Source organism: Coregonus clupeaformis, chromosome 10 (genome assembly GCF_020615455.1).
Source record: "Coregonus clupeaformis isolate EN_2021a chromosome 10, ASM2061545v1, whole genome shotgun sequence".
NCBI classification, from domain to species: Eukaryota; Metazoa; Chordata; class Actinopteri; order Salmoniformes; family Salmonidae; genus Coregonus; species Coregonus clupeaformis.
The window spans coordinates 34,836,388-34,864,010 of record NC_059201.1 but is presented as its reverse complement, the minus strand read 5'-3'; the positions used below and the strand labels follow the sequence as shown (position 1 = coordinate 34,864,010).

Genomic DNA, 27,623 nt, shown 5'->3' with positions numbered 1-27,623 from the left:
ACAGAGAGGAGTGGCTGCATCTACGACCCTCCGACCCAACTCCATCCATTCTTCAGTCGGGAGTTGCACATGTGTGTCAGGGCAGCAGCAACACAGGTAGTCTAGGCCAGGGCTCTACAACCATGTTCCTGGAGAGCTACCGTCCTGTAGGTTTTCACTCCACCCCTAATCTAGCGCACCTGATTCTAATAATTACAGTAGCTGGTTGATAAGCTGAATCAGGTTAGTTACTGGGGTTGAATTGAAAACCTACAGGAGGGTAGCTCTCCAGGAACAGGGTTGGAAAGACCTGGTCTAGACTCTAGCTAACCACCATATACTAAAATATCCACACAAGCCACTAGCCAGCTAGCCATATTTCATGAGTTAGAAGATTATTAATATTATAAGTTATTATTTAAAAACATTGAAGATAAATCACAATCAGTAATAAAAAATATCATGAACAATCAGCTGATAGCCCACCCTCTTTTCCCGATGTCAATCATGTCTTTAGGAGGCATTGTAACTAGCTTATGAAAGTAGGTTTTCTTTCAAGTGGGGGGGGGGCACCCTTTTTTATTTATTTTTGCACCTGCCCCCTGAAAGTTCTGTGCACGGCCCTGCACACACACGCAAACAAACACACACACACACACAAATAGGTAGAATTTGACTTACCTCATAGCCTAGAACTCTTCTCTTGCTGGTGTTCCAAGGCAGGGCTTTCCATGAAAGCTCAATCTCAGACGCTGACAGACTCTTGGCTCGGATCCTGGTGGGTGCTCTGCCAGGCTCTGGGTTAATGCAAAAAAATACTTTAAATGAGTTTAAAAGTAATGGCAGGCTTTGATTACCCTTAAAGTGGGTCCATCTCTTTCATCAGAGGTACAGCGAGAGAACCAGAACCATCAGCAACAGCAGGAATCAACCATCTGCAGATGTAGATAGGAGTGTATGGGTTAAAGGATCACTGAATAAACTATCCAGAGACGCCTCTCCATTGGCTTTTAAACATACTGCTGCTCCTCTGCGTCTCAGACTGACATGACATTCTTTACCAACCTTCCTCTGCAGAGTAGATGGTGATGACGGGTCCGAATGGGCCTTCCCCTTCGTTGTTGTACACTCCAACCTTCACTTGGAAGGGGGAGAAGGGCTGGATGCTCTCGTTCTTGAAGACATATTTGGAGGCTTCTGGTGAGGGCACTGCGGCCTGCATCCAGCCTGTGGCTCCGTACGGTCTGAAGGCCACCACATAGCCAAAACCTCCCCCGTTCTGTAACTCCTCAGGAACAGGCTGCAAGAAAAACACACACACACACACACACACACACACATTGAAACTGGTGCACAAATAGTGAACACACACATCCATCCATAATAAAGCGCCCTCAGCATGACACCTTGTTAAGACTGAAAGCACATCATATTTCATATATTTATGGGGACTGACTTTTATTGTTTAAGTCAACACTCCTCTAAAGATGGTTAAATAAAGGGCATTTTATTTTATAACACTTGGGAAAAGCAAGACATTGACTGAGAGTCATAGCTATTGTATAGCATTAGACAGACACCTTACATTTTAACTTAATTGGTTTGCCACACATTTAAATAATTTAGTCCATTGTACTTTGAGGTAACTTCAGAACTGTATCAGAACTTTGAAGTTAGACTTTAATTTAACTATCATATTGAAACCAACATTCAACAGACATTCAGCAAAACTTTCACAGCAGTGGATGATTTTCAAGCAGGCGGAATAAATATGAGTTTTCAAAACGGGACTGATTAAGAAGGAAGCTTCATTTAAAAAAGATACGTAAAACACAATCTTCGAAAAGTTGCTTGTGACTTTGTGAAGAACCATTCTGTTTAATTATATTATTAAAACCTCAAAGGCATTTTTCTCTCCCCAGGGTGACAGCAGCAGTTATTGCTTCTCTGTTCTTAAAAATGAAATGCCATACTTTAAGCCTGCCTGCTGTTATTAATGAAACAACGGCCCGATTCCTTAGAGAATAATGACGTCTGGCTTCCCCTCCACGTGTGAGGGAGTATGGGAGCAGGCGGCTTGCTTACCTCCCAAGTGATGACTAATTCTGAGCGACTGCCTCCACCTCCGCTCACATTAGCTGGTGTGACCTTCGGAGCTGGGGGAACAGAGGGTAATTTTTATCCTGCTCAACTCAGTCGACACCAGTCATCAATGATAACATGATAATAACACATTCGGATTAGATTTTTTGACATTGAAATAGCTTTTCTCCCCCATACCAGACCAACTAATGGCAAGTAGACGCACATAAGAAACACAGAAAACATGCAGGATTGAAGGGATTCCATGAAAACAGTACATACATGTCTCCTTTGTCCTTGCTTGTTTGGATGGTTTGCTGGGCTCCCCGGTCCCAATGGCGTTGCTTGCCAGGACTCTGAACTCATATTCCACCCAGGGGCTCAGATCTATTACTGTAGCTGTCAGACGGCGGCCCCCCACCACCTCAGGAACTGGCACAAAACAAAACAGCCCCCTCCCCTCAGAATGAAGCAGGTACCAGGAGAGTGTCCTCTAGGCTGACAGGCCCACTGAGCACACTCCACAGGTGCAGGGGACTAATCAGTCAGAAGGACACATGGTGTACTCACACACACGCAAACACACGACAAAACACATGACAAAACACACACCCCAAGGGTGGAGCTCACTCGGTTTCCCTGTTTGCTCATGTGCAGAGCTCTGTTTGTCCGGATCATGAAGGTAACTCCCCAAACTAACAGGCTTCTCCCCTAAATAATTAGAACAGTCCCAACCATGCATGACTACACCCTGTTCTATTGTAGATGATATAGTAGAACTGGGTGATATGGACCAATATTGCTATAAATTGCCTGAATTGACGAAATAACAATAAATAGAACGATACGTTTATAACATTAATGTGCACCACATTTTTTAAAATTATCCTTTAAACTACTACTATGGTTGTAGCCATCAATTTTTCCGTAAAAAATCACCGATCATTTTTGGTTTATCGTCCCAGCTCTATAATATAGAGCTGGGACAGAGTGGCGGCAGGTAGCTTAGTGGTTAAGAGCATTGTGCCAGTAACCGAAAGGTCGCTGGTTCTAATCCCCGAGCCGACTAGGTGAAAAATCTGTCGATGTGCCCTTGAGCAAGGCACTTAACCCTAATTGCTCTTGTAAGTCGCTCTGGATAAGAGCGTCTGCTAAATGACTAAAATGTAAATGTAAAATGTAATATAGAGAACCGCCATCCAAACTTTCATATGGGGCACTTTTCTATGCTACCAAATAGCTCCCTTCACTGTAAGTCAGACATCTGGAAATAGATCCACATTTCAAAAAACCCTGCAGTCAAGTAAAACTGCAGTCAACCTGGTCACTGAACAATCGTGTGTCATTTGGTATCAAAGTAAAATCACTCACAGGCCTATATATATTCTCACAGGGGAGAAGAGAAAATGGAGATCAGACCCCTATATAATGCTTTGATGAGGCAATGGCTGGTTGGAGAGCCTACCTGTGGTGACAGCCTGCCAGCCCAGGGAGAAGGGTGTCCTGGCCTGGATAGTGTATGTGGTAATTGGACTGTGATTATCAGGCCCGGGCCTCCAGGAGAGAGAGGCTGTGGTGTCACTGATTTCTTCTACATGGATGCTGGTGGGTGGGCCTGGGGGACCTGCAGATATGGGGCACAGCCAGGCAGGGAAAGAGATGGAGGGAGGGAGACAGAGAGAGAGAGGGGTGGTCAGAGAGAGGGGGGTGGGGGGAGAGGAAGGGAGAAGGAGTGTGATAAAGGCAGAGCAGGGAGCAGTGGTGTCCTGATCACTGTCCGCCTTCAGCAGTGGCAGTACAGCTGGCAAAATCAGTTTGGTGAGCAAACCTCAGGGAGCCTTTCTATCTTTTATTTTATTTATTTTTTATTTCACCTTTATTTAACCAGGTAAGCCAGTTGAGAACAAGTTCTCATTTACAACTGCGACCTGGCCAAGATAAAGCAAAGCAGTGCGATAAAAACAACAACACAGAGTTACATATGGGGTAAAAAAAACATAAGGTCATAAAATACAACAGAAAATATATATACAGTGTGTGCAAATGTAGCAAATTATGGAGGTAAGGCAATACATAGGCTATAGTGCACAATAATTACAATTAGTATTAACACTGGAATGCTAGATGTGCAAGAGATTATGTGCAAATAGAGATACTGGGGTGCAAAAGAGCAAAATAAATAACAATATAGGGATGAGGTAGTTGGGTGGGCTAATTTCAGATGGGCTGTGTACATGTGCAGTGATCGGTAAGGTGCTCTGACAACTGATGCTTAAAGTTAGTGAGGGAGATAAGAGTCTCCAGCTTCAGAGATTTTTGCAATTCGTTCCAGTCATTGGCAGCAGAGAACTGGAAGGAATGGCGGCCAAAGGAGGTGTTGGCTTTGGGAATGACCAGTGAGATATACCTGCTGGAGCGCAGACTACGGGTGGGTGCTGCTATGGTGACCAATGAGCTAAGATAAGGCGGGGATTTGCCTAGCAGTGATTTATAGATGGCCTGGAGCCAGTGGGTTAGCCTTTCTATCTAATTAGATTAGACGTTATTTTGTCATCCTAAAGAGAGCGAGACACGTCTCTATCTGACCATCTTTTCAACTGATCTCACAGAGTACGATGCCTTCACATCACAATTAGAGGCATGCCCAGGACAATGGAGAATAAACACAGACTACTTTCTGTGTCACCAGAGGAATTTATTAGACTGTATTAGTGATTTAAATACTTGGATGGCTCACAACTTCCTCCAGCTAAATCAAGACAAGACCAAGGTACTTATTGTTGGAGTCAAAGCACAGAGAGAATCTAATTGCACATTTTAATTCACGGGCAATAAACTTAAAACACCAGGTAAAAAACCTAAGTGTTATTTTAGATTCTGAACAAAATTTTGAATCACACATTAGGAATGTGACCAAAATTGCTTTTTACCACCTGAAGAAAATTGCCAAGGTGTGGCCGTTTCTCTCTCAGGCTGATACAGAGAGACTCATCCATGCTTTTTAAAACAAGCAGGCTTGACTACTGTAATGCTCTCCTGTCTGGTCTACCCAAGAAAGCCATTGGTCAACTGCAGAACATACAGAATGCTGCAGCACGGGTACTGACCAAGACCAGACGGAGAGCACATTTTACACCGGTTTTAAGGTCTCTGCACTGGCTGCCTGTGAGTTTTATAATTAATTTCAAGATTCTTCTATTGGTTTTTAAATCAATCCACGATTGTGCACCCCAATACATGTCAGACATGCTTTTATGTTATGTACCCAGTAGGTATGTTGCCATGGATAACTGAACCAATCAAGTGACCAAAAACTATTTGTGTGGGATTGTTGCCTAGCAAATTGCATTTTCTATTACCATGACTTTTCAATTACCTTTCAAGGACACGAGGATGGCTTTTCACTGACTTACTTCTGTGAGGTTTACAAGGTTTTTCCGACTACATAGGCAACCCATATTGAATGTGTGACAGTGTTAACATTTGCTTGATGCTTTATAACATAATTAGTAAATACCAATCATTTATAGAAAAAATAAAGGTATCTTTCATGAAATATTGCTTGTCCTGAATAGACAGAGGTACCTCGGACTACCAGGTCTGCTGCGATGGAGATGCTGTCCACTTTGGTCTGTACCGCACAGGTGTACTTCCCTGCATGTCTCAGCTGGATGTTCCGAATCATGATGTCCCCAGCCGAATGCTGCTAACATACAACACACACATGAATATACATACACGCAAACGCACAGACGGACACACACACGCACGGAGACACACACACACGCACAATGATTAATATACTGTAGTAACATTTTAATATTAGTAATTATAATACATGAAATATGCGGATTTGACAACAATATGTGAGCAGAAACAAAAGATTTGAAAAACATATTCAGGGTCTTTGTATGTTTATTATTGTATTATAATTCTAGGGTTTAAACTATTATCTGTTTCCAGGTTCTTAAAGGGTGATGGGCATACCTATAAATGTGAGACAGGCAGAGTACTTACATTTAATCATAATAATTGCACAAATGTATTCATACAAATGTGCTGATTTTAGCTGTAGAAGAGTGGCCTCATTATTTCAATGATCAAGCAAAGCTTAATAGCTTAAGTTCTCGAGTTCTTTTTATTTCATTTCTAATTGCAGTCCCCGCTTTCACACTATCATTTAATCAGCCCACCACTGAGTGGAGTCAGGACCAGTGTTAAATTGGATGTGGCAAAAGCTGCTGCATCATTACTGTAACGATCCCGGCAGTCTGAGTCGGGTCCTGTCTGTGGACTAGTTTTTATGTTCGTGATCTCCAGTTTCCCGAGGGTTCTGGAACGCTCCGGGGAGCTCTCTTGATTTCCGCACCTGCATCCCATCAGCAATCTGCACACCTGGTCCTGATCATCACCCTTCTTAGGCTCTGGCCTAACATCCATTCCCTGCCGGATCGTTAGCCATAAACATCATTCTTCCGGAACCTTCACCCAACCCCTGCCGTGTCATCAGTTCATCTGCTACTTCACCACCACCTACTCATCTCCGCCACCCGCTCCGTCTACTGGACTATTCGGCATCTTTATCTGTAAATAAACACTCCCATTCGTTCAACTCACCTTGTCCTGGTCTGCTTCTGGGTTCGGTCTTAGAGAACCGTGACAGAACGATCCGGCCTGGATCTAAGAACGGCAAGGCGGACGCCTTGTCTCGGATGTTCTCCAAGACGGAGGAGAGTGGGTCCAAGACCGAGACAATTCTCCCCCGGAACTGCGTCGTGGGAGCTGTTAGGTGGAAGATTGAGGAGGAGGTGATGGCGGCTCTTCGGACGCAGCCCGGTCCCGGTAACGGTCCACCCGGTCGGTTGTTTGTGCCTGAGTCGGTTCGTCCTGCGGTCCTCAAATGGTCCCACGCCAGCAAGATGGCTTGTCACCCTGGCGTGGCTCGGACGATGGCGTTTCTTCGCAGACGTTTTTGGTGGCCTGCCATGGCCGAGGATACTCGGGGTTATGTTGCTGCCTGTCCAGTGTGTGCGCAGAATAAGAGTACCAATCGGCCCAGCTCTGGACTACTTCACCCCCTTCCTATTCCCCGGCGACCATGGTCGCATCTGGCCCTGGACTTTGTCACTGGGTTGCCCGCTTCTGAGGGGAACACGGTCGTTCTGACTATCGTGGACAGATTCAGCAAGTTCGCCCACTTTGTGCCAATTGCCAAGCTTCCCTCTGCCTCGGAGACGTCCGAGATCCTGGTTAGGGGAGGTTTTCAGGGTCCACGGGTTGCCCAGTGATATCGTTTCCGACCGTGGCCCTCAGTTTACCTCTGCTGTCTGGAAGTCCTTCTGTTTGGCCATTGGAGCTACAGTCAGTCTCACATCTGGTTTTCACCCCCAATCTAATGGTCAGGCGGAGAGAGCCAACCAGAAGATGGAATCCACGCTACGCTGCCTGGCCTCTTCCAACCCCACCTCCTGGGTCTCTCAGTTGCCTTGGGTTGAGTATGCCCACAATACTCTCCCCTACATCTGCCACTGGGATGTCTCCCTTCCAGTGCCTGTATGGCTACCAACCTCCCTTGTTCCCTTCTCAGGAGAAGGAGCTCTCAGTGCCTTCTGTTCAGGTCCATATTCGTCGTTGCCACCGGACCTGGCATCGGGCCAGAAAAGCACTCCTTAGAGTTTCGGACCGGTATCAGCTCCAGGCGAATCGTCGCCGGATCCCCGCTCCCACCTACACCATCGGAGATAGGGTCTGGTTGGCCACACGGGATCTTCCTTTACGGACTGAGTCTAGGAAGTTGTTACCGAAGTTCATTGGTCCGTTTGTGGTGGAGAAGGTGATCAATCCGGTGGCAGTTCGACTCAAACTCCCGAGGACGCTCAGAGTCCATCCCACCTTTCATGTCTCCTGCCTCAAGCCTGTTTTCCTCAGTCCTCTGTTGCCTCCTCCGCCTCCTCCTCCTCCTCCTCGGATGATCGGAGGTGGTCCTGCCTACACGGTGCGTCGCATCATGGATTCCAGACGGCGGGGCCGGGGTTTCCAGTATCTCGTGGACTGGGAGGGGTATGGTCCTGAAGAGAGGAGTTGGATTCCGCGGCGACAGGTCCTAGATGCTGACCTCATCAGTGACTTCTACCGCCTCCATCCTGGCGCTCCGGGGAGTCCGCCCGGTGGCGTTCGTCGGAGGGGGGGGTACTGTAACGATCCCGGCAGTCTGAGTCGGGTCCTGTCTGTGGACTAGTTTTTATGTTCGTGATCTCCAGTTTCCCGAGGGTTCTGGAACGCTCCGGGGAGCTCTCTTGATTTCCGCACCTGCATCCCATCAGCAATCTGCACACCTGGTCCTGATCATCACCCTTCTTAGGCTCTGGCCTAACATCCATTCCCTGCCGGATCGTTAGCCATAAACATCATTCTTCCGGAACCTTCACCCAACCCCTGCCGTGTCATCAGTTCATCTGCTACTTCACCACCACCTACTCATCTCCGCCACCCGCTCCGTCTACTGGACTATTCGGCATCTTTATCTGTAAATAAACACTCCCATTCGTTCAACTCACCTTGTCCTGGTCTGCTTCTGGGTTCGGTCTTAGAGAACCGTGACAATTACAGGGATCCATGAAGTTTCAATGAAACAGTGTACAAATGTATTTAACTCTAGAGGTGGTGTCATTTATCATGGCAAAAGGAAAACATTAAGATTTTTTTTAAATAATGAAAAACATGACAAGCTGACCAGAGACTGAACATGTCTCTGCTAATCACTTCTGGAACAATGTTCATCATCACTCTTCTTCAGACAGGGGAGCTAAACAAGGCTATTTTAAGTGTTTTGTTTTTACCGTAAAATGTAAATGAAGTTTTGAGCTTGGTAGGTGTTAGGGAAGGGTGGCGAATATGTATAGTATATGTGATTTTTTTAAAAACTACGTGCAGCACATTTTCAGCCCATTAATACACATGATCCAAACATTCTCTGCACTGCGGATACCCTTCTCTTTTATGACCTCACTCATACTAAAGGAAGGGAAACAGTATCAATGTACAAATGCATCACAAGCTTCACCCCTTGATCTTTCTCAGTGTCATTTCTGAAGGGGTTGAAAAATCTATGTGTCTTTAATGACATATTTTCATGAGAGAGCAGTGGCATAAATAAAATATAAGCAATCTCCAACACAGTGTAGTAAAGATGTGTGTTTCTTCCTATTCATTATGCATTGCAGTGCTCCTGACAAGCATGGTGTAAAAGCGTGGTACTACGGCACCATTTCTCAGACATGACACTTTGATTATAAATGGGAGCCTTGATCGCCCCGCAGGTTCTTGGAATCGTGAGGGAATATTCGGAGGCTTATGCACTTACACCGCCCACTTTTTCAAAGTATCCGCCGTGGTTGCCAAAGTGGATCAGCTGCTCGTTGAAGAACCAGGTGAACATGAGCTTCAGAGACGGGTCATGAGTCACCTGACATGGCAGCACGATGCTCTCTCCTACAGTCACATCCAGTGTGGACGGTGCCGTGGTGATAATGGTCGGCTCTGGAAAACAGCACACATACACTACTGTTAGTGTGAATGAAACGTCAACGAAACACATAAAAAAAGCAAGCATTCAATTATGCAGTATTAAGTGAAATCCCCAAGCTAAAAATATTGTAAAAGATTATTGCAAATGTTTTGCAAAAGGAAATGTTCTAATAACTTACATGTTTATCAAATTACTAATTCAACAAATAGATGGACACGTGTGGAAGTAAAAACACACTAACTCAGGACAAAAAACGACTGTGATTACCAGAGTTAACCCGTTTTAGCCAGCCAGAGGGTACAGTGTGGAGACTGTAATGGCTTGTCTCCCTGTACAGATGTGGGATCTGATGCAGGGGATGCAGGGGAACTTTTCTGCAATGCAGGAAATGTAAAACTTGTAGTGTATTTGAGGTTTAAAAAGACTTCTGAAGTTTGTAATTTCCACCTGATTTTCCCCTTATGAAAAATGCATCAACCCCTACACAAATGACCATTAACTATAATCCACATAATAATCCACATTTCCTGTTGCTGCAGGATTATTTTCCTGCTGTAGCAAACTGGCTCAAATTAAGATCCTACATCTGTACGTAGAGAGATATAGTCTATCTATGTGTAACTGTGAGCTCAGCCTTCAGTCGGTAGGTACAGTAACTCCCCCATCTGCAGACTGCAGTGCAGACCCCCAGACTGCTGCAGCCACTCAAAGAACAATAAACACAAGCAGGGGGCTCCTCCTTCACAACACATTCTCTATTCAAGTCTCTGCATGCATGTGGTGTGTTGCTGTTGTTCCACTGGGGAATTAGACAGCATCCCTCATCTCCAGCGTGAGTGTGAGCAGAGACAGCTAATCATGAGCCTTCAAGAGTGTCTGCTAAATGATGTAAATGTAATGGCTACCCGGACTATTTGCATTGTCCCTGCATTGACTCTGCAGCGGTACCCCCCTGTATATAGCCTTGCTACTGTTATTTTATTTTACTGCTGCTTTAATTATTTTGTATTTTGTATTTTTTTACTTATCTATTTTTCACTTAACACTTTGTTTCTTTCTTAAAACTGCACTGTTGGTTAAGGGCTTGTAAGTAAGCATTTAATTGTAAGGTCTACACGTTGTATTCGGTGGATATGACAAATAAAATGTGATTTGATTTGATTTGATTTGATTTTGACAAGGAGAATGGGAACACAGGAGAGCAGAACGGTGAGGGGAGTGGGGTGGGGTGGGGGAGCCGCTTATTTCTGGTGCTGTACGGCGCTTGTCTCCCTCTTGGGGGTGCTGTGAGTACTCGGTTGAAATATCCACTCTGAGCGCCGACTAAATTAACCATGGCAAATAATCCCTGGACAGGCAGCCATAGATTCCTGCAGAAAATGCCGGCAGTGCAGTCGTCATCCAGAGTAAATTCGATACATGCATTGTATTCCCCTTATGTGATTGATCTAGTCTCTTCTATTATCAGAGCAGAGTGATATCAGCTGGTAGGTTTGGTTAGACTACAAGGCGAGGGTGTCTTAAAGGCTCAGCCCTATTCCAGGGAAGATGAAATGGGACACATAACTATATCGTGACACAGTCAGACCCTCACAAAGGGACATTTGCAGAGAGAGAAAGGGTTGAAAGGGAGAAAAAATGAGAAAAAATGAGAAAAACCTACGCCTTCTCTTTCCCCTGACATGTCCCTTGTGAGAACATAGCAAGAGGAGCGTAAACGTCTTTTGGTTCCTGACAATAATGCCAATGGCCTTTGTTATAGTCTTAAGATCACACGTTTTTTTGCACTCCTCTCAGTAAGGTATCCTTATGACATTTTTTTTTTAACCCATTTTTACACCTAATGACATGTCAGTGTCAAGACGAAGTGCTGAGAACATACAGGTGAAATGTCCAATGCTAACCGACACAGCAGCCTATCTCTTAATGAGAGAGCAGTCATTTTAAAAACCATGGGGGCCAGATGTATGGTCATGCCTAGTTAGCTCTGAGCTCTTAGGCTGACCAGAGACATTCATTCACTGTAGAGATGACAATGGGAAAACCTCTCCTATTACTCCACTCAATCATCATTTGTGACAGATTGTATGGATAACTCTGGTTGGTTACATGACCTCAGCTGACTGAGCAGAGCTCTCCAGCGTAATTTGATTGATATCTATCTTGTATAATGCCTTGTTACCTACTGTCGTTATAAAAGCGAGGCGAGTACTCCTCTCACTAAGCAGGGTCAATCAGAGACAAGACGGAGAGCTTGTAACCACCCCGACAGATAGATCCCACTACACTCCAGGGACTGCTGGGAGGTTGAGCAGCAGAACAACCGGAGAGACAGAAATTGCATAGTAATAATGTTAAAGTGGGAGGTCAAAGACGAGAGAGAGAGAGAGAGAGAGAGAGAGAGAGAGAGAGAGAGAGAGAGAGAGAGAGAGAGAGAGAGAGAGAGAGAGCTGGGCTGGGCTGTTTACAGTGTGAATTAATGTGGGCTCCATCCTCTCCCGTCTCTGTGGCTCGCGGCTGACACGCCTCACTCTGCCAGTGCCTCTGCCCAGCCGCCGCTCATCTCACAAACAGCCAGTCACACATTAATAATGCTCTCACAGGCTACTGCGGCTACTGCCACTGAGGCAGAGACGCCCCATCAACCCCTGTGGAGACTCCCCCCCAAGTTGAATGGCCTTAGGTGGGGTGTGTAAATGTGTACTCCTCTCTGGTGTACATATTCTTAAGGCCCTCTGCTCAAGGGTGGCTGTGTGCACTTGAATAATGCATTAGGAGCATTCCAGAGTCATGTGGTTGAAGAGTTTTCAGATATAACAGGCGGAGCGAGGCACGACCTTCCAAGCTCAGAGCCACATGGCTGCTCCCCAGTGAAGAGGGTTGAAAGAAACACAAACACCTTGTGTAAAGGGTTTTCATTGGGAGGTCACAGGGCCTTTGTTAACAGAGCAACCTGTTTGAATAGGTGAGGGCAGCAACTAAACAAAGTCTCTTTGAACAGTGCTGGCGTGCATAGTACCAACCTACACTCTTCCTGACTACATGACTTGAGTAGCACTTTGGTTGCTCGTTGTTGTACCTATGTATTCCATAATGATTTCAGTGCATAATTAAAATTGTCCCTTGATACTTCAGATGAAAGTATACTGTAACTAACTTCTTATAGGGTGTCTGCAAGAGATATATTGTTCAAACCGAATCTTCATTTCCCAGTCTTTTAGATCAAGGAAACGCAAAAGAAGTCCTTTATCATGCAGAGCAAAACAAATTATTCTACAGCCATTCAACATGAATACTCCACATTTTCGTCAAGACACAAAAATGAATATCTCAAGGACAAACCTCAATGGAGCATTGGTTGGTGAGCAAACTTTGTGTAAATAATGAGACATATTCTAGTGAGCTGCTCTCAATACTCTATTCATACTGTCTATAATAGCACATCTGTAGCTACCTACTGATAAGATATTGGGTTATATTACAATTTTCCATACATTTTCCTTCGGCTTCAACAACACATCAATAATCACAGTCTGAATCTCTGACTCATTGCATATTAATAGCTTGTGCAGTAGAAACACCTCACAGAAGTCAGTCTGAAATCTAGATGTTTTTTTGTTCATTTTCTGCTGCCCACAAGCCTTGAAAGAGCACCACATAAATCGTTCAGACAACTTATCTTCTGTCCTGCACCTACAAAAAATCTGGAAGTGACAAAAACAATGACCACTGCCACCTCTCTGAATTGAGTTTCAGACTTGTGTGATAACCTGCTGATCCAAGCAATCCTTTTTAAAGCACAACACAAGACAGAAAGACACCTTCAAATGTAATTGGAAATGGGGCACGATGACCACTCGCAACAGAAAATCAAATTGTTGAAAAAGAAACATGCTGAATAATCTCATATCACCACTGAGTCTCTGCATTATTTCTCAGACAAAGTCTTGTAAGATGAATTGCCATCTCAGACATCCACAAACTCAACATTGAGTTGAGGAGTTTTAAGATCATTGACCAGCTGTAATGTTACTAATTGCAAGATTCCATCTCCACTGTGATCAACATTCCGAGTCCATTTTCTAATCAAGACTGATGAAAGCGGTTAATATCCCCTCAGTGTTGAACTAACGGGGACATTAACAGGGTTCATCTGTTGTGACTCCTCCTCTGCTGTCTAGGTGGTTTATTCACATCCACAGTAAATGAATGCACTGTGACAGGTATTTTTCAGTATTCATATAGCCACAGTCAATTTGAATAAACTACTGTCATCTCCTATAAAGGATGCTCTGGCTGCGGAAATTCCCCCAACTAAACAGATTTCCAATCATCAATGAAATAGTGCATGTAAATTACCCTGTCCCATTTTCCTTACAGTATCGATTATGACAGAAAGGCTCAAGATCATATGAGAACATTTGTACATCAGCCCCAGAATGCAGCTATCACATACTTACTGTATGATGATGGAAAGTAAACCATTAAGGGAGAATGTCAAATAAAGCTCATATATTGCTTTCACGTGAATAACTGAGAGGATAACAGCCAGGCCTATTTACAGAGCATAGATACACACAAGCATATTTCTTTAGAGCCAGATTAAAAACTCATAGATGGGCCATCAACCTGAACCCAGAGTGACAGTTACAGGCTTTCAGAGCCCACCCCTCTCTCTGCACAATGTTGGGCAGGGGGGGGATCCTACATGTTCATTCACAGTGGGTGATAAATGGTTAAAGGGGCTCTGTAGAGTGTAATTAAATAACGTTCAACTCTTTATGTCAAATAGAGTATCATGCTGTAAATTGAACAGCAATGAACTGTACTGTACATAGCCATTTATCCAGGTGGAAATACTGATAAATGTTTCATTTCTTCACTTTAATTTAAGCTGGGTCATTCCAGTTTTCTGTGGTAGCAAATTATTCTAGAGATGCAATGAGCAGGGCATGCAGTGAATGAGGCATGCAGTGAATGAGGCATGCAGTGAATGAGGCATGCAGAGAATGAGGCATGCAGTGAATGAGGCATGCAGTGAATGAGGCATGCAGAGAATGAGGCATGCAGAGAATGAGGCATGCAGTGAATGAGGCATGCAGAGAATGAGGCATGCAGAGAATGAGGCATGCAGAGAATGAGGCATGTAGAGAATGAGGCATGCAGAGAATGAGGCATGCAGTGAATAAATCATCAGCAGAAAGCTGTCCATGGCAAGGTGCACTTGAAGCTCTATCGCCACATCCTTGACTGTTGACTTTCGGGCATTTAAAATATATTAAATCTGTGTTTCATTATTAAATCGGGAGAGTAAACATTAGTGATGGGTCGTTCGCGAACGAACAGCTCTTTTTGAACTGCTCTTTTTGGTGAGCGTTAGGAACCGAATCGCATCGGTGAAAGAACCGTTCATTTGGCTCCCTGATTTGCATACTGCTACTACTGCTTGTTGAGCTTCAAACAATGATTATCTGCAAATAAGTTACAAAATAATTATCTGAAGATGGTAAATCCTCACTGCAGAAACAATAAATAGTTGGAAGAGCAGTGCGTCATTTTTTAAAATTGTAACGGGCATATCACGATCTGGCATAATGGTAGCCTACTTTTTGGCCTTTATATTAGAGATTAGCAAAATGTTCATGGTTCTAGGTCGATTTGTTTGCGAGCTCTCTTTTACGTTGATGCAGCTACCAAAAAAATTTGGAATGCCCATCACTAGTGGACATACTGTAATATGCATTATCTGCAGGTATTATCAATGCTTCATTATATAGCTACTGTGGCTTGCGAAAGTATTCACCCCCCTTGGCATATTTCCTATTTTGTTGCCTTACAACCTGGAATTTAAATGGATTTTTGGGGGGTTTGTATCATTTGATTTACACAACATGCCTACCACTTTGAAGATGCAAAATATTTTTTCTTGTGAAACAAACAAGAAAAAAAACTTGAGCGTGCATACAGTGCTATGAAAAAGTATTTGCCCCCTTTCTAATTTTCTCTACTTTTGCATATTATTTATACTGAATGTTATCAGATCTTCAACCAAAACCTAATATTAGATAAAGGGAACATAAGTGAACAAATAACAAAACAATTACATATTTATTTCATTTATTTCATAAACAAAGTTATGCAACACCCAATTCCCCTGTGTGAAAAAGTAATTGCCCCCTTACACTCAATAACTGGTTGTGCCACCTTTAGCTGCAATGACTCCAACCAAATGCTTCCTGTAGTTGTTGATCAGTCGCTCACGTCGCTGTGGAGGAATTTTGGCCCACTCTTCCATGCAGAACTGCTTTAACTCAGTGACGTGTGGGTTTTCAAGCATGAACTGCTCGTTTCAAGTCCTGCCACAACATCTCTTCAAAGGGGGTGACACTCTAGATCCAAACTGTTACAGACCAATATCCATCCTGCCCTGCCTTTCGAAAGTTTTTGAAAGCCAAGTTAACAAACAGATCACCGACCATTTCGAATCCCACCGTACCTTCTCCGCTATGCAATCCGGTTTCCAAGCTGGTCATGGGTGCACTTCAGCCACGCTCAAGGTCCTAAACGATATTATAACCGCAATCGATAATAGACAGTACTGTGCAGCCGTCTTCATCGACCTGGCCAAGGCTTTCGACTCTGTCAACCACCGCATTCTTATTGGCAGACTAAATAGCCTTGGTTTCTCGAATGACTGACTCGCCTGGTTCACCAACAACTTCTCAGATAGAGTTCAATGTGTCAAATCGGAGGGCCTGTTGTCTGGACCTATGGCAGTCTCTATGGGGGTGCCACAGGGTTCAATTCTTGGGCCGACTCTTTTCTCTGTGTATATCAATGATGTCGCTCTTGCTGCTGGTGACTCTCAGATCCACCTCTATGCAGACGACACCATTTTGTATACATCTGGCCCTTCACTGGACACTGTGTTAACAAACCTCCAAACGAGCTTCAATGCCATACAACACTCCTTCAGTAGCCTCCAACTGCTCTTAAACACGAGTAAAACTAAATGCATGCTCTTCAATCGAACGCTGCTGGCACCCGCCCACCCGACTAGAATCACTACTCTCGACGGGTCTGACCTAGAGTATGTGGACAACTACAAATACCTAGGTGTCTGGTTAGACTGTAAACTCTCCTTCCAGACTCACATTAAGAATCTCCAATCCAAAGTTAAATCTAGAATTGGCTTCCTATTTCGCAACAAAGCCTCCTTCACTCATGCTGCCAAACATGCCCTCGTAAAACTGACTATCTTACCGATCCTTGACTTCGGCGATGTTATTTACAAAATAGCCTCCAACACTCTACTCAGCAAATTGGATGTAGTCTATCACAGTGCCATCCGTTTTGTCTCCAAAGCCCCATACACTACACACCACTGTGACCTGTACGCTCTTGTTGGCTGGTCCTCACTACATATTCGTCGCCAAACCCACTGGCTCCAGGCCATCTATAAATCACTTCTAGGCAAATCCCTGCCTTATCTTAGCTCATTGGTCACCATAGCAACACCCACCCGTAGTATGCGCTCCAGCAGGTATATCTCACTGGTCATCCCCAAAGCCAACACCTCCTTTGGCCGCCATTCCTTCCGGTTCTCTGCTGCCAATGACTGGAACGAATTGCAAAAATCTCTGAAGCTGGAGACTCTTATCTCCCTCACTAACTTTAAGCATCAGTTGTCAGAGCACCTTACCGATCACTGCACCTGTACACAGCCCATCTGAAATTAGCCCACCCAACTACCTCATCCCTATATTGTTATTTATTTTGCTCATTTGCACCCCAGTATCTCTATTTGCACATCATCTCTTGCACATCTATCATTCCAGTGTTAATACTAATTGTAATTATTTTGCACTATAGCCTATTTATTGCCTTACCTCCATAACTTGCTACATTTGCACACACTGTATATATATATATATATAAATTTTTTTTTCTGTTGTATTTTTGACTTTATGTTTTGTTTTACCCCATATGTAACTCTGTGTTGTTGTTTTTATCGCACTGCTTTGCTTTATCTTGGCCAGGTCGCAGTTGTAAATGAGAACTTGTTCTCAACTGGCTTACCTGGTTAAATAAAGGTGAAATAAAACAATACAAAATCTCAATTGGGATTAGGGCTGGACTTTGACTAGGCCATTACAAAACTTCCAATTTGTTGCTTTTTTAGCAATTTTCATGTAGACTTGATTGTGTGTTTTGGATCATTGTCTTGCTGCATGACCCAGCTGCGCTTCAGCTTCAGCTCACAGACGGATGGTCTGACATTCTCCTGTAGAATTCTCTGATACGGAGCAGAATTCATGCTTCCTTCTATTAAGGCAAGTCGTCCAGGTCCTGAGGCAGCAAAGCATCCCCAAAGCATCACACCACCACCACCATGCTTGACCTTTGGTATGATGTTCTTACTGTGGAATGCAGTGTTTGGTTTTCGCCAGGCATAATGGGACCCATCTCGTCCAAAAAGTATACTTTTTGGACGACATGGTTCCAGTAATTGGAAGTTTTGGAATGGCCTAGTCAAAGTCCAGACCTAATCCCAATTGAGATGTTGTGGCAGGACTTGAAACGAGCAGTTCATGCTTGAAAACCCACACGTCACTGAGTTAAAGCAGTTCTGCATGGAAGAGTGGGCCAAAATTCCTCCACAGCGACGTGAGAGACTGATCAACAACTACAGGAAGCATTTGGTTGGAGTCATTGCAGCTAAAGGTGGCACAACCAGTTATTGAGTGTAAGGGGGCAATTACTTTTTCACACAGGATAATTGGGTGTTGCATAACTTTGTTTATGAAATAAATGAAATAAATATGTCATTGTTGTTTTATTTGTCCACTTATGTTCCATTTATCTAATATTAGGTTTTGGTTGAAGATCTGATAACATTCAGTATAAATAATATGCAAAAGTAGAGAAAATTAGAAAGGGGGCAAATACTTTTTCATAGCACTGTAACTATTCACCCCCCCCAAAGTCAATACTTTGTAGAGCCACCTTTTGCAGCAATTACAGCTGCAAGTCTCTTGGGGTATGTCTCTATAAGCTTGGCACATCTAGCCACTGGGATTTTTGCCCATTCTTCAAGGCAAAACTGCTCCAGCTCCTTAAAGTTGGATGGGTTACGCTGGTATACAGCAATATTTAAGTCATACCACAGATTCTCAATTGGATTGAGGTCTGGGCTTTGACAAGGCCATTCCAAGACATTTAATTGTTTCCCCTTAAACAACTTGAGTGTTGCTTCAGCAGTATGCTTAGGGTCATTGTCCTGCTGGAAGGTGAACCTCCGTCCCAGTCTCAAATCTCTGGAAAACTGAAACAGGTTTCCCTCAAGAATTTCCCTGTATTTAGCGCCATTCCTTCAATTCTGACCAGTTTCTCAGTCCTTGCCGATGAAAAACATCCCCACAGCATGATGCTGCCACCACCATGCTTCACTGTGGGTATGGTGTTCTCGGGGTGACGAGAGGTGTTGGGTTTGTGCCAGACATAGCGTTTTCCTTGATGGCCAAAAAGCTCAATAATAGTCTCATCTGACCAGTGTACATTCTTCCATATGTTTGGGGAGTCTCCCACATGCCTTTTGGCGAACACCAAATGTGTTTGCTTACTTTTTTCTTTAAGCGATGGCTTTTTTCTGGCCACTCTTCCGTAAAGCCCAGCTCTGTGGAGTGTACGGCTTAAAGTGGTCCTATGGACAGATACTCCAATCTCTGCTGTGGAGCTTTGCAGCTCCTTCAGGGTTATCTTTGGTCTCTTTGTTGCCTCTCTGATTAATTCCCTCCTTGCCTGGTCCGTGTGTTTTGGTGGGTGGCCCTCTCTTGGCAGGTTTGTTGTGGTGCCATATTCTTTCCATTTTTTTATAATGGATTTAATGGTGCTCTGTGGGATGTTCAAAGTTGCTGATTTTTTTTTATAACCCAACCCTGATCTGTACTGCTCCACAACTTTGTCCATGACCTGTTTGGAGAGCTCCTTGGTCTTCATGGTGCCGCTTGCTTGGTCGTGCCCCTTGTTTAGTGGTGTTGCAGACTCTGGGGCCTTTCAGAACAGGTGTGTATTTATATTGAGATCATGTGACAGATCATGTGACACTTAGATTGCACACAGGTGGACTTTATTTAACTAATTATGTGACTTCTGAAGGTAATTGGTTGCACCAGATCTTATTTAGGGGCTTCATAGCAAAGGGGGTGAATACATATGCACACACCACTTTTCCGTAATTTATTTTGTAGAATATTTTTTAACAAGTTATTTTTTTCATTTCACTTCACCAATTTGGACTATTTCGTGTATGTCCATTACATGAAATCCAAATAAAAATCCATTTAAATTACAGGTTGTCATGCAACAAAATAGTAAAAATGCCAAGGGGGTGAATACTTTTGCAAGGCACTGCAGAGGACTTCTGATATCTCCAGGAGTGATAAGTATAATTTTTGTCTAAATCTGTCGTCTAGTACTGTCTTTTTGCTAGGTATGGCCATCTACACTACATGACCTGCTCGTCAAACATCTCATTCCAAAATCATGGGCATTAATATGGAGTTGGTCCCCCCTTTGCTGCTATAACAGCCTCCACTCTTTTGGGAAGGCTTTCCACTAGATGTTGGAACATTGCTGTGGGTTCTTGCTTCCATTCAGCCACAAGAGCATTAGTGAGGTCAGGCACTGATGTTGGGCGATTAGGCCTGGCTTGCAGTCGGCGTTCCAATTCATCCCAAAGGTGTTCGATGGGGTTGAGGTCAGGGCTCTGTGCAGGCCAGTCAAGTTCTTGCACACCGATCTCAACAAACCATTTTGTCTCTTGTATAATACATTCTATACATGAGTTTATACTGGATTAAGCATGCATTTTTCTTAAGTGTAATTTCATTAGTTATGCTCCAACTTTCCCTCCATCTTGTGCCAACATGTGTTTAACCTTCTGAAGTTAACCCATGTCACCCTGCTCCTCTGCACATTCCACTGGCTTCCAGTCAAAGCTCACATCCACTACAAGACCATGGTACTTGCCTACGGAACAGCAAGAGGAACTGCCCCTCCCTACCTTCAGGCTATGAGCAAACCCTACACCCCAACCCGAGCACTCCGTTCTGCCACCTCTGGTCTCTTGGCCCTCCCACCCCTATGGGAGGGCAGCTCCCACTTAGCCCAGTCCAAGTTCTTCTCTGTCCTGGCACCCCAATGGTAGAACCAGCTTCCTTTGAAGCTAGGACAGCAGCGCCCTTGCCCATCTTCTGAAAACATCTGAAACCCTACCTCTTCAAAGAGTATCTTAAATAATCCCACAGCACCCCATCTTCATGCCCGACCCCGAACTAACACTCACACTTGACTTTTTCCCCCCTTACTAGCTCTGACTTTGCTGAAAGCTACATTAATGTACTGAATATGAATGTGATATGTGTTTGTCCCACCTAGCTACAGTATCTGAAGATGAATGCACTAACTGTACGTCGCTCTGGATAAGAGCTTCTGCTAAATGACAAATGTAAGTGTAGAATGTATCAGGACACCTCACTTATGCGGTTACAATCTACAGTATAGAATAAGCTGTTTTTCAATACAACAACATCAATCATGAAATAACTGCACATATGAGATTTGTTAGGGGCCACAAAAGGTGATCGACCAGTGTTTCTATGGCAAACATTTTGCAATGATAAAACGCAAGGGAATTCCAAAAGGTATATCAACCGAGCACCTTACTTTTAACTCTGCATTTCAAAGGGCTTTGCTCGCTTAGTTGTAGAGGGAAAGAAATGTATTGAACCCTTGAACAAAAATGACACAGTCCTCCACAACAGCGGCTTTGTCTTCTATGCTACTGTAGCATTACACTTTTTAAAGGGAAACAAAACATATAGCATTTCTCATTGCACTGTCACATGCGTTAAAAGCCTCTCTGTATTATTGAGACATCATCAAGACTCATCCCATCCCCTAGTGTCTTCAATAGTGCCATTCAGCATCAGCAATATACTGGGCTGAAGTCAAGAGGTGGAAAAGTGTTTTACCATTTGTTTTCACTGACTACTGACTCAAGGGTTGTCACATGTTTGTCTTTCACTCAGACAGTCTGATTTCTGCATTAGCATCATGGTCAAATGTTTAAATAACCCCGAATGTTCAATCTCAAATAAGAAGAAATATGTGTAAATGCATCTGAAAAGAGAGGGAGTGCTGGCAAATTGTCCAGTTTTTGCCCGTTAAAAAAGGTGGCAACTGTACATTCCAATTCCAACCTAAATAAATATAATAACACAGAAAGATCTACCGCATAATAATGATACAACATGTTTTATTCCAATAATCAATTGTAATATTAATGTACAATGAGATCAATACCACTTTGGACTGTGAATCAGACCTAACTGACAACTTTTTATCCCTGGGAACAAAGCAGTGGAAAGGGGGATTAATAGCTCTAAAATTATAGACAAGCAAAACACACCACCAACAAGGAAAGTAATCATGTCACAACACAACTGAACCAGACCTGACTTCTGAAAAAAAATGTCATTATAGGGTTAAAGTTCACACAAAAAACAAAGAAAAAAAGATCAGCAATTCTCCAAAAGATTAAACACAGGTGAGAATACGACCGCCCACTTACAGCAGCAGGACAGAACAAAAACAGCAGCATGCACAAAACAAAGCCTCCCAATTCACCTTACAACAGCCTCTCATTCATTTTTAATGAAGTATAATAAGTCCCAGCAACAGAGCAGAAACCCGATCCTCAGTCCCAAAGGGTGACTCCTACAGATGATCTCACAAACACTACTCTCCTTTTCATCTCTTCTACTCTTCCTTATACTGTACTGTACCAAGAACCTGTTTGGTCTGAACGTCTGGAGACAGTGTTGAATATTCACTACAGTACATGGTGAGGGCAACAGCGCAACCTCCAACTCTGTTTCTTAATGAGCGCTCAATGCAAAAACCCATTGATACCATTCATGTTTAGAGGAGAAAAGCTTAGGGACTGTACTCATCTCAGAACCTAGAACCACAAGACAGGTTCACTAGTTGCATCCTATGAGAAATCACAACCTTATTTAAAGACTCAATAAACCCATTTAGTATAAGAGAATGACAATTAGGCTTACCTTTGACCATGAGAGTCCCGGAGCTGCTTGCCACTCCAAACTGGTTTCTTGCCACACACGTGTAAAGGCCTGCATCTGGTCTGGTTGAATTCTGTATCCTGAGGTTTCCGTTGTCCAGAATGGAAACTCTGCAAGCAGAATTTTAACATTGCATTACCACATTCATTTCCCTCTTTTACTGCAGTTTGTGAATTTCTGTCAATTGTTCATTTTGCATGGGCGTTCCTCAGAGAGAAAGGCAATTAGTCTAGCAGTGCAATGTCTTCTGAAATGGTAGAGCAATAGCACTGGTATGATTTGCTTCTTTCTATTCTAACAGCTGTTAGATAAACATAAATGTCTATATCATGCATTGATTGAAAATTACATTAAAATCATCATTAAATATATCATAATTGTTCTCTCCAGCTGGAGCAGCCTACTACTTTTAATTACCCAATCAATTCAATCAATCAATCAATCATCAATAAACTCCCACTATTTTTATCTTCTTGTATGTCTAGGTGCCACTCAAAGAAATTATCACAACTACGAAAAAGACAATTGAAATGTAACTATGGTGACTGAGAAAGTTCTCAAACATTTCTAATTGTGCTTTGTTCTTTTATAACTGATGAAATGAGACAATGCGGTCAAATGGCAGATTTATGACTTCATATGACCGCAAGACATCCAGGACCTGGACAACAGTCACTTCATATCTACATGGCCTTTACACATTGGCCACTGGTACTACGAATGGTCGATGAACCTTAACCAAACTCAACATTTTCCTAAATAAGAAGCATAAAAATGTAATGGTGACCTTGGAAGCAGGGCATTGTGGGAAAAATGGGAAGACCAATTCATTAAACTGTGGTGGAGTCTAATTATCTGAAACACTCTGCTGAATCTGCAAACTGTAAATATAAAAAAAGCTGCAGTCCCTATTGTAAAGCAGACAAGAAAAATTGTATGTGGTCTTTGCATTGTGATCCGCTGTGTATTATAAGAGACAGTGTAAATCAAACTGTTATCCACAGCTCTGTGTAATAGCAACCCTGGAAATTGCTCAGTTAGTGAAGCCACTTATCTATGATGCTCTGATTACATGAGGTGAAATATGAATTTAATTTGTGTTGATAAACACCACACTCAAATGTAGGTTCCACCTATTTAAAGTAAAAAGATTAAGGCAAGCACCACTAAAATAACCTGTTTTGAAATTAGATATATACTTATCTTAATGACTGAATATGTTTGTGACTCACCCTGACTACTTCGACTGACAAAGCACTTTAAAATTACCCATTATCTTGTCAATTTACTATAATCAAGTGAGAGAATCACAGTCTGATCTATACTGCTCTATATTGGATAGGTGAAGAAGGACATACACATCACTGTAGCAGTCACAGCACTACCATACATTGTATTTCATTCATAGAGCACCTCATTGTTCAGTTGAAAGAACTGAAAAATGAGGTTGCTAAAATTAGAAGTGTCTTGGTGACTGGTCTTGGGAGATGCCCTGATCTTTGGATAGCTGTTTCAAGAAAAATAACAATTCTAGAAATGCATATAGACATTGGTATAGTTCTAGTAAACAAGGAGACTGTGAATAAATAGGGCAACAACACATTGTTTTAACTAGATCAAGCTCCGACCTGATTTAAGACTACATCTCCAGCTCATGGCTCACAGTAATGCCTCATATAACTCAATACCTGCATTTGTGTGCTTGGCTCTATATATTTCCACAATCCTCTTATCCCCTGGGACAATGGGACAATAATGTGACTAGTGCATCTTCTGAGAGAAGCTCCACAGAGAGAATACAAGTGGGACTATACACAAACACTATGCCTCATACTTTGCCTCTCTTACTGCAAGTTAAATCTCTTGACGGACTCTCTCCTCGGTCACACACTGAAATGTCTATACACTGTGTCTTTACGGCTTGTTATCAGACTGACATCCTCATTGACTGACATTACATGAATGGGAAAGGCATTATTAGTAGACCTTGAAGTTGGCTTTGAAGCTGGTGTTAGAGGAGCTGAGGTAAACTACAAGTCAAGTAAGGGAAGTCTTCCAGTTCTACTCCTCTCCCTGGTGAATCAACCGCTAGATAACATGTCTGTCTGATCTGCCCACGGTCTCAGGAGAGGCTCCCTCCTTTCCCACCTTCCTCCCTGAATGAGAGGATGAGTAGGAGGAGGAGGAGGAGGAGGATGTATCAATAATTTACAGGTGAGATGAACACAAGTGCCACTCTTTTCATCTCAGCCTCACACAAAGTTAATGGCCGCCGGTATAAACCTTTCCAAAGAGGAGACAATTATTTCTAACAAGAGGGGAAAAGCCCAAACAAAACTACTCATGTAATCATAAAAAATACAAACAAAAATCCTGTATTGGGGAAGTAACAGGGAAAGAGACTGGATAGTGTTAATCGTTAATGTCCTGTAAGAAGATGAAAGACAAATAACATCAGTCACTGAGAAGCCATTGCTCCTACTACTGTGAAGTGCAAATTGCTGGAAACTGTAAATATGGTCAGAAGTAAAAGAAACACTTCCTCTCATTTTCTTTTCTGACTTTCTCTTTGAGACATCACCGCTATGACTGAAGACTACATTACGCTCCATGAGACAGAAGCTTTCAGCTTACAGTACATGTAAAACAAACTTTCAGTTTTTACTACCTCCTAATTCAAGGACATTTTACATTTATATTTTAGTCATATAGCAGACGCAGGAATAATTAGAGTTAAGGGCACCGGCAGATTTTTCACCTAGTTGGCCACAAGGACATTGGTTTTTGATTTTAGACAAACAGCAATTTGATGTGGACAATTATCTGTACTGTAAAACATAAAAAAAAAAAATGAAAAGCACAGCTGTATTGTGCAAAGGAAGTGCTAGAATGCGAGATGTGTGTTGGATGAATTCATGAGTCCCCTGTAGCTCAGTTGGTAGAGCATGGCGCTTGGGTTGTGGGTTCGTTTCCCACGGGGGGCCAGTATGAAAATGTATGCACTCACTAACTGTAAGTCGCTCTGGATAAGAGCGTCTGCTAAATGACTAAAAATGTAAATGTAAAATAACGAATATTTAAAATGATGGTGGCAGCACTACACTGAAATGAAGAGAGTGTTTTATGTTGGGTTTGATGCACACAAACATATATAATTACTAATCACATCTATAATGGCATAACAGAAATACAACTATTTACCCCAATGTCCTAATAGGTGCATATGTGAAGGTAGCGTTGGTAAACACCACCATTCACAAATACACAAACACACCCTCTCCATCACAGAGCCTGATTGGACGGGTGACTGCAGGGTCGCTGTGTGCTCTTCATTAGCACAGTAAATAAAACAGGACTGTGAAAATGGGGGTTAAGATTCTATCAGTAGAATTACTCAGCCATGAGGCCATGTGAAAACAGGCTTCACAAAATAATTAACCTCGGCTAAGGCGCGTTACACTCTATGCGTATTGCATCTCTGCAAGCACTCCTCTAATACTCATTTCTCCCCATCTGGTTTAGTCCAACCACCACTCGAGCCATGCAATTTCCAAATGCAAGCCTCATCCAGCATTCATCCAGCACATTAAATAGTATTTTAGGGCATGGGTTTCACTGTGCATGCTACTATAGCTGTGTGCACCCTCTGTATTAAGTTTACAGATAAGGAGAGGTATGCATTAAAGTATGTCACTTGTCCTGGTCCACGCTGACCTACCTGCAGGTGGTGTTTGTAATCAAAATTGTATCAAAGTGTCAGTGGTAGTAACACTGCTCCAGGGGAGAATAGGAAAGGCTCAAATGAGATGTCTACAGGGTGAAAGGCTAGGTCACCCTATCCTCTGAACGGGACTAAAGGTTGAACCCAACTCTGAAGTGTACGGAGGGAAATGTCTGACATCCCAAGATAAATGGAAAGTCTGTCTCTCCTCATGTTCCCCACAGAGCTCTGTGTTTGAGAGGGATGGCCTTGTCAGACACTTAAATCAAGTCAAACTACATAGATTTGACACAGCAAAACCACAGCTGGAGTATGTGATGCAGAGTGCATACCGCTGCTTGCCAAGTTGTCAACGCCAAGGTTAACAGGCATTACAGCCCACAATAATATGTGTAGCAATGAGGTGTTTTTTTATCACTTAGACAACAAACAGATTGCCTGACGTTGCTAAAATAGGGCACCTGAGCATTTTTCTCTGACAATTCTCCAATAGCACTGTAATAGATATTGATTTTTGCCCTATGCATGATTGTCCCAATACCTCTTAGCTTGTCACATGCAATATTAGTTCTACCAAATTATTCAGGAATTTACGTTGTTATGATAGAAAATGAACTCGAACGTCACTCAAACTTCAAAGCCTACACATTGCTTAAATAGCAGAAAGTTGGAATTGTTGTGCACTGAATGCACTAATTATCAACAATAATGATGTGATGAACAGAGCAGTACGTCATCGAGAGTGATGCTGAAAATAACAGCCATGAATAAAACACAGTGCTTGGAAGTGCCTCAAGCCACTTTTGAAAGGCCTACCCTATAAAGATCCTTTGCCTACGTCAATCAGAGTAGAATAAAAGTATGAGGAGTGCATCTGGAGGGTTACACCAGGGTTACATGGAGCTCTAGCTGAGAGTACACGTCTGACAGAAGGAAGAAATATGATTGACAGTAAGTATGGACTCATTCCCCTTGACACAGTACAGATGACTTACCCTGCAACTAGCAGAATGCACTGAGTGGGTTCTTTTTCTTTTTTCAGTTACATTAAAATGGAGGAAGAAAGAAAGAGCGAGAGTTGCAGGCGATACGTTAAATGACATTTCATTTCAGTTCTCACTGGGTTGACCCTTGTCTCCAGGGTACTCTGTAGCATTAAGGTTTC

At 43.0% G+C, this 27,623-nt stretch overlaps 1 protein-coding gene across 2 annotated transcripts in view; it reads right to left on the bottom strand.

The window, feature by feature from the left end:
* LOC121574819 (contactin-4-like) overlaps positions 1 to 27,623 on the bottom strand; it is a 231,649-nt gene that overhangs the window by 4,659 nt on the left and 199,367 nt on the right. Inside the window, exons 12-19 of one of the 2 annotated variants that reach the window (XM_041887421.2) lie at positions 22,720 to 22,847; positions 9,425 to 9,600; positions 5,647 to 5,767; positions 3,527 to 3,685; positions 2,344 to 2,493; positions 2,065 to 2,135; positions 1,045 to 1,279; positions 661 to 776 (exon numbers count right to left, since the gene is read on the bottom strand). In XM_041887421.2, coding sequence (XP_041743355.1) covers positions 661 to 776; positions 1,045 to 1,279; positions 2,065 to 2,135; positions 2,344 to 2,493; positions 3,527 to 3,685; positions 5,647 to 5,767; positions 9,425 to 9,600; positions 22,720 to 22,847 — 1,156 coding nt within the window. The remainder of the gene's footprint in view (positions 1 to 660; positions 777 to 1,044; positions 1,280 to 2,064; positions 2,136 to 2,343; positions 2,494 to 3,526; positions 3,686 to 5,646; positions 5,768 to 9,424; positions 9,601 to 22,719; positions 22,848 to 27,623) is intronic. The other variant, XM_041887422.2, reaches the window with a different exon arrangement.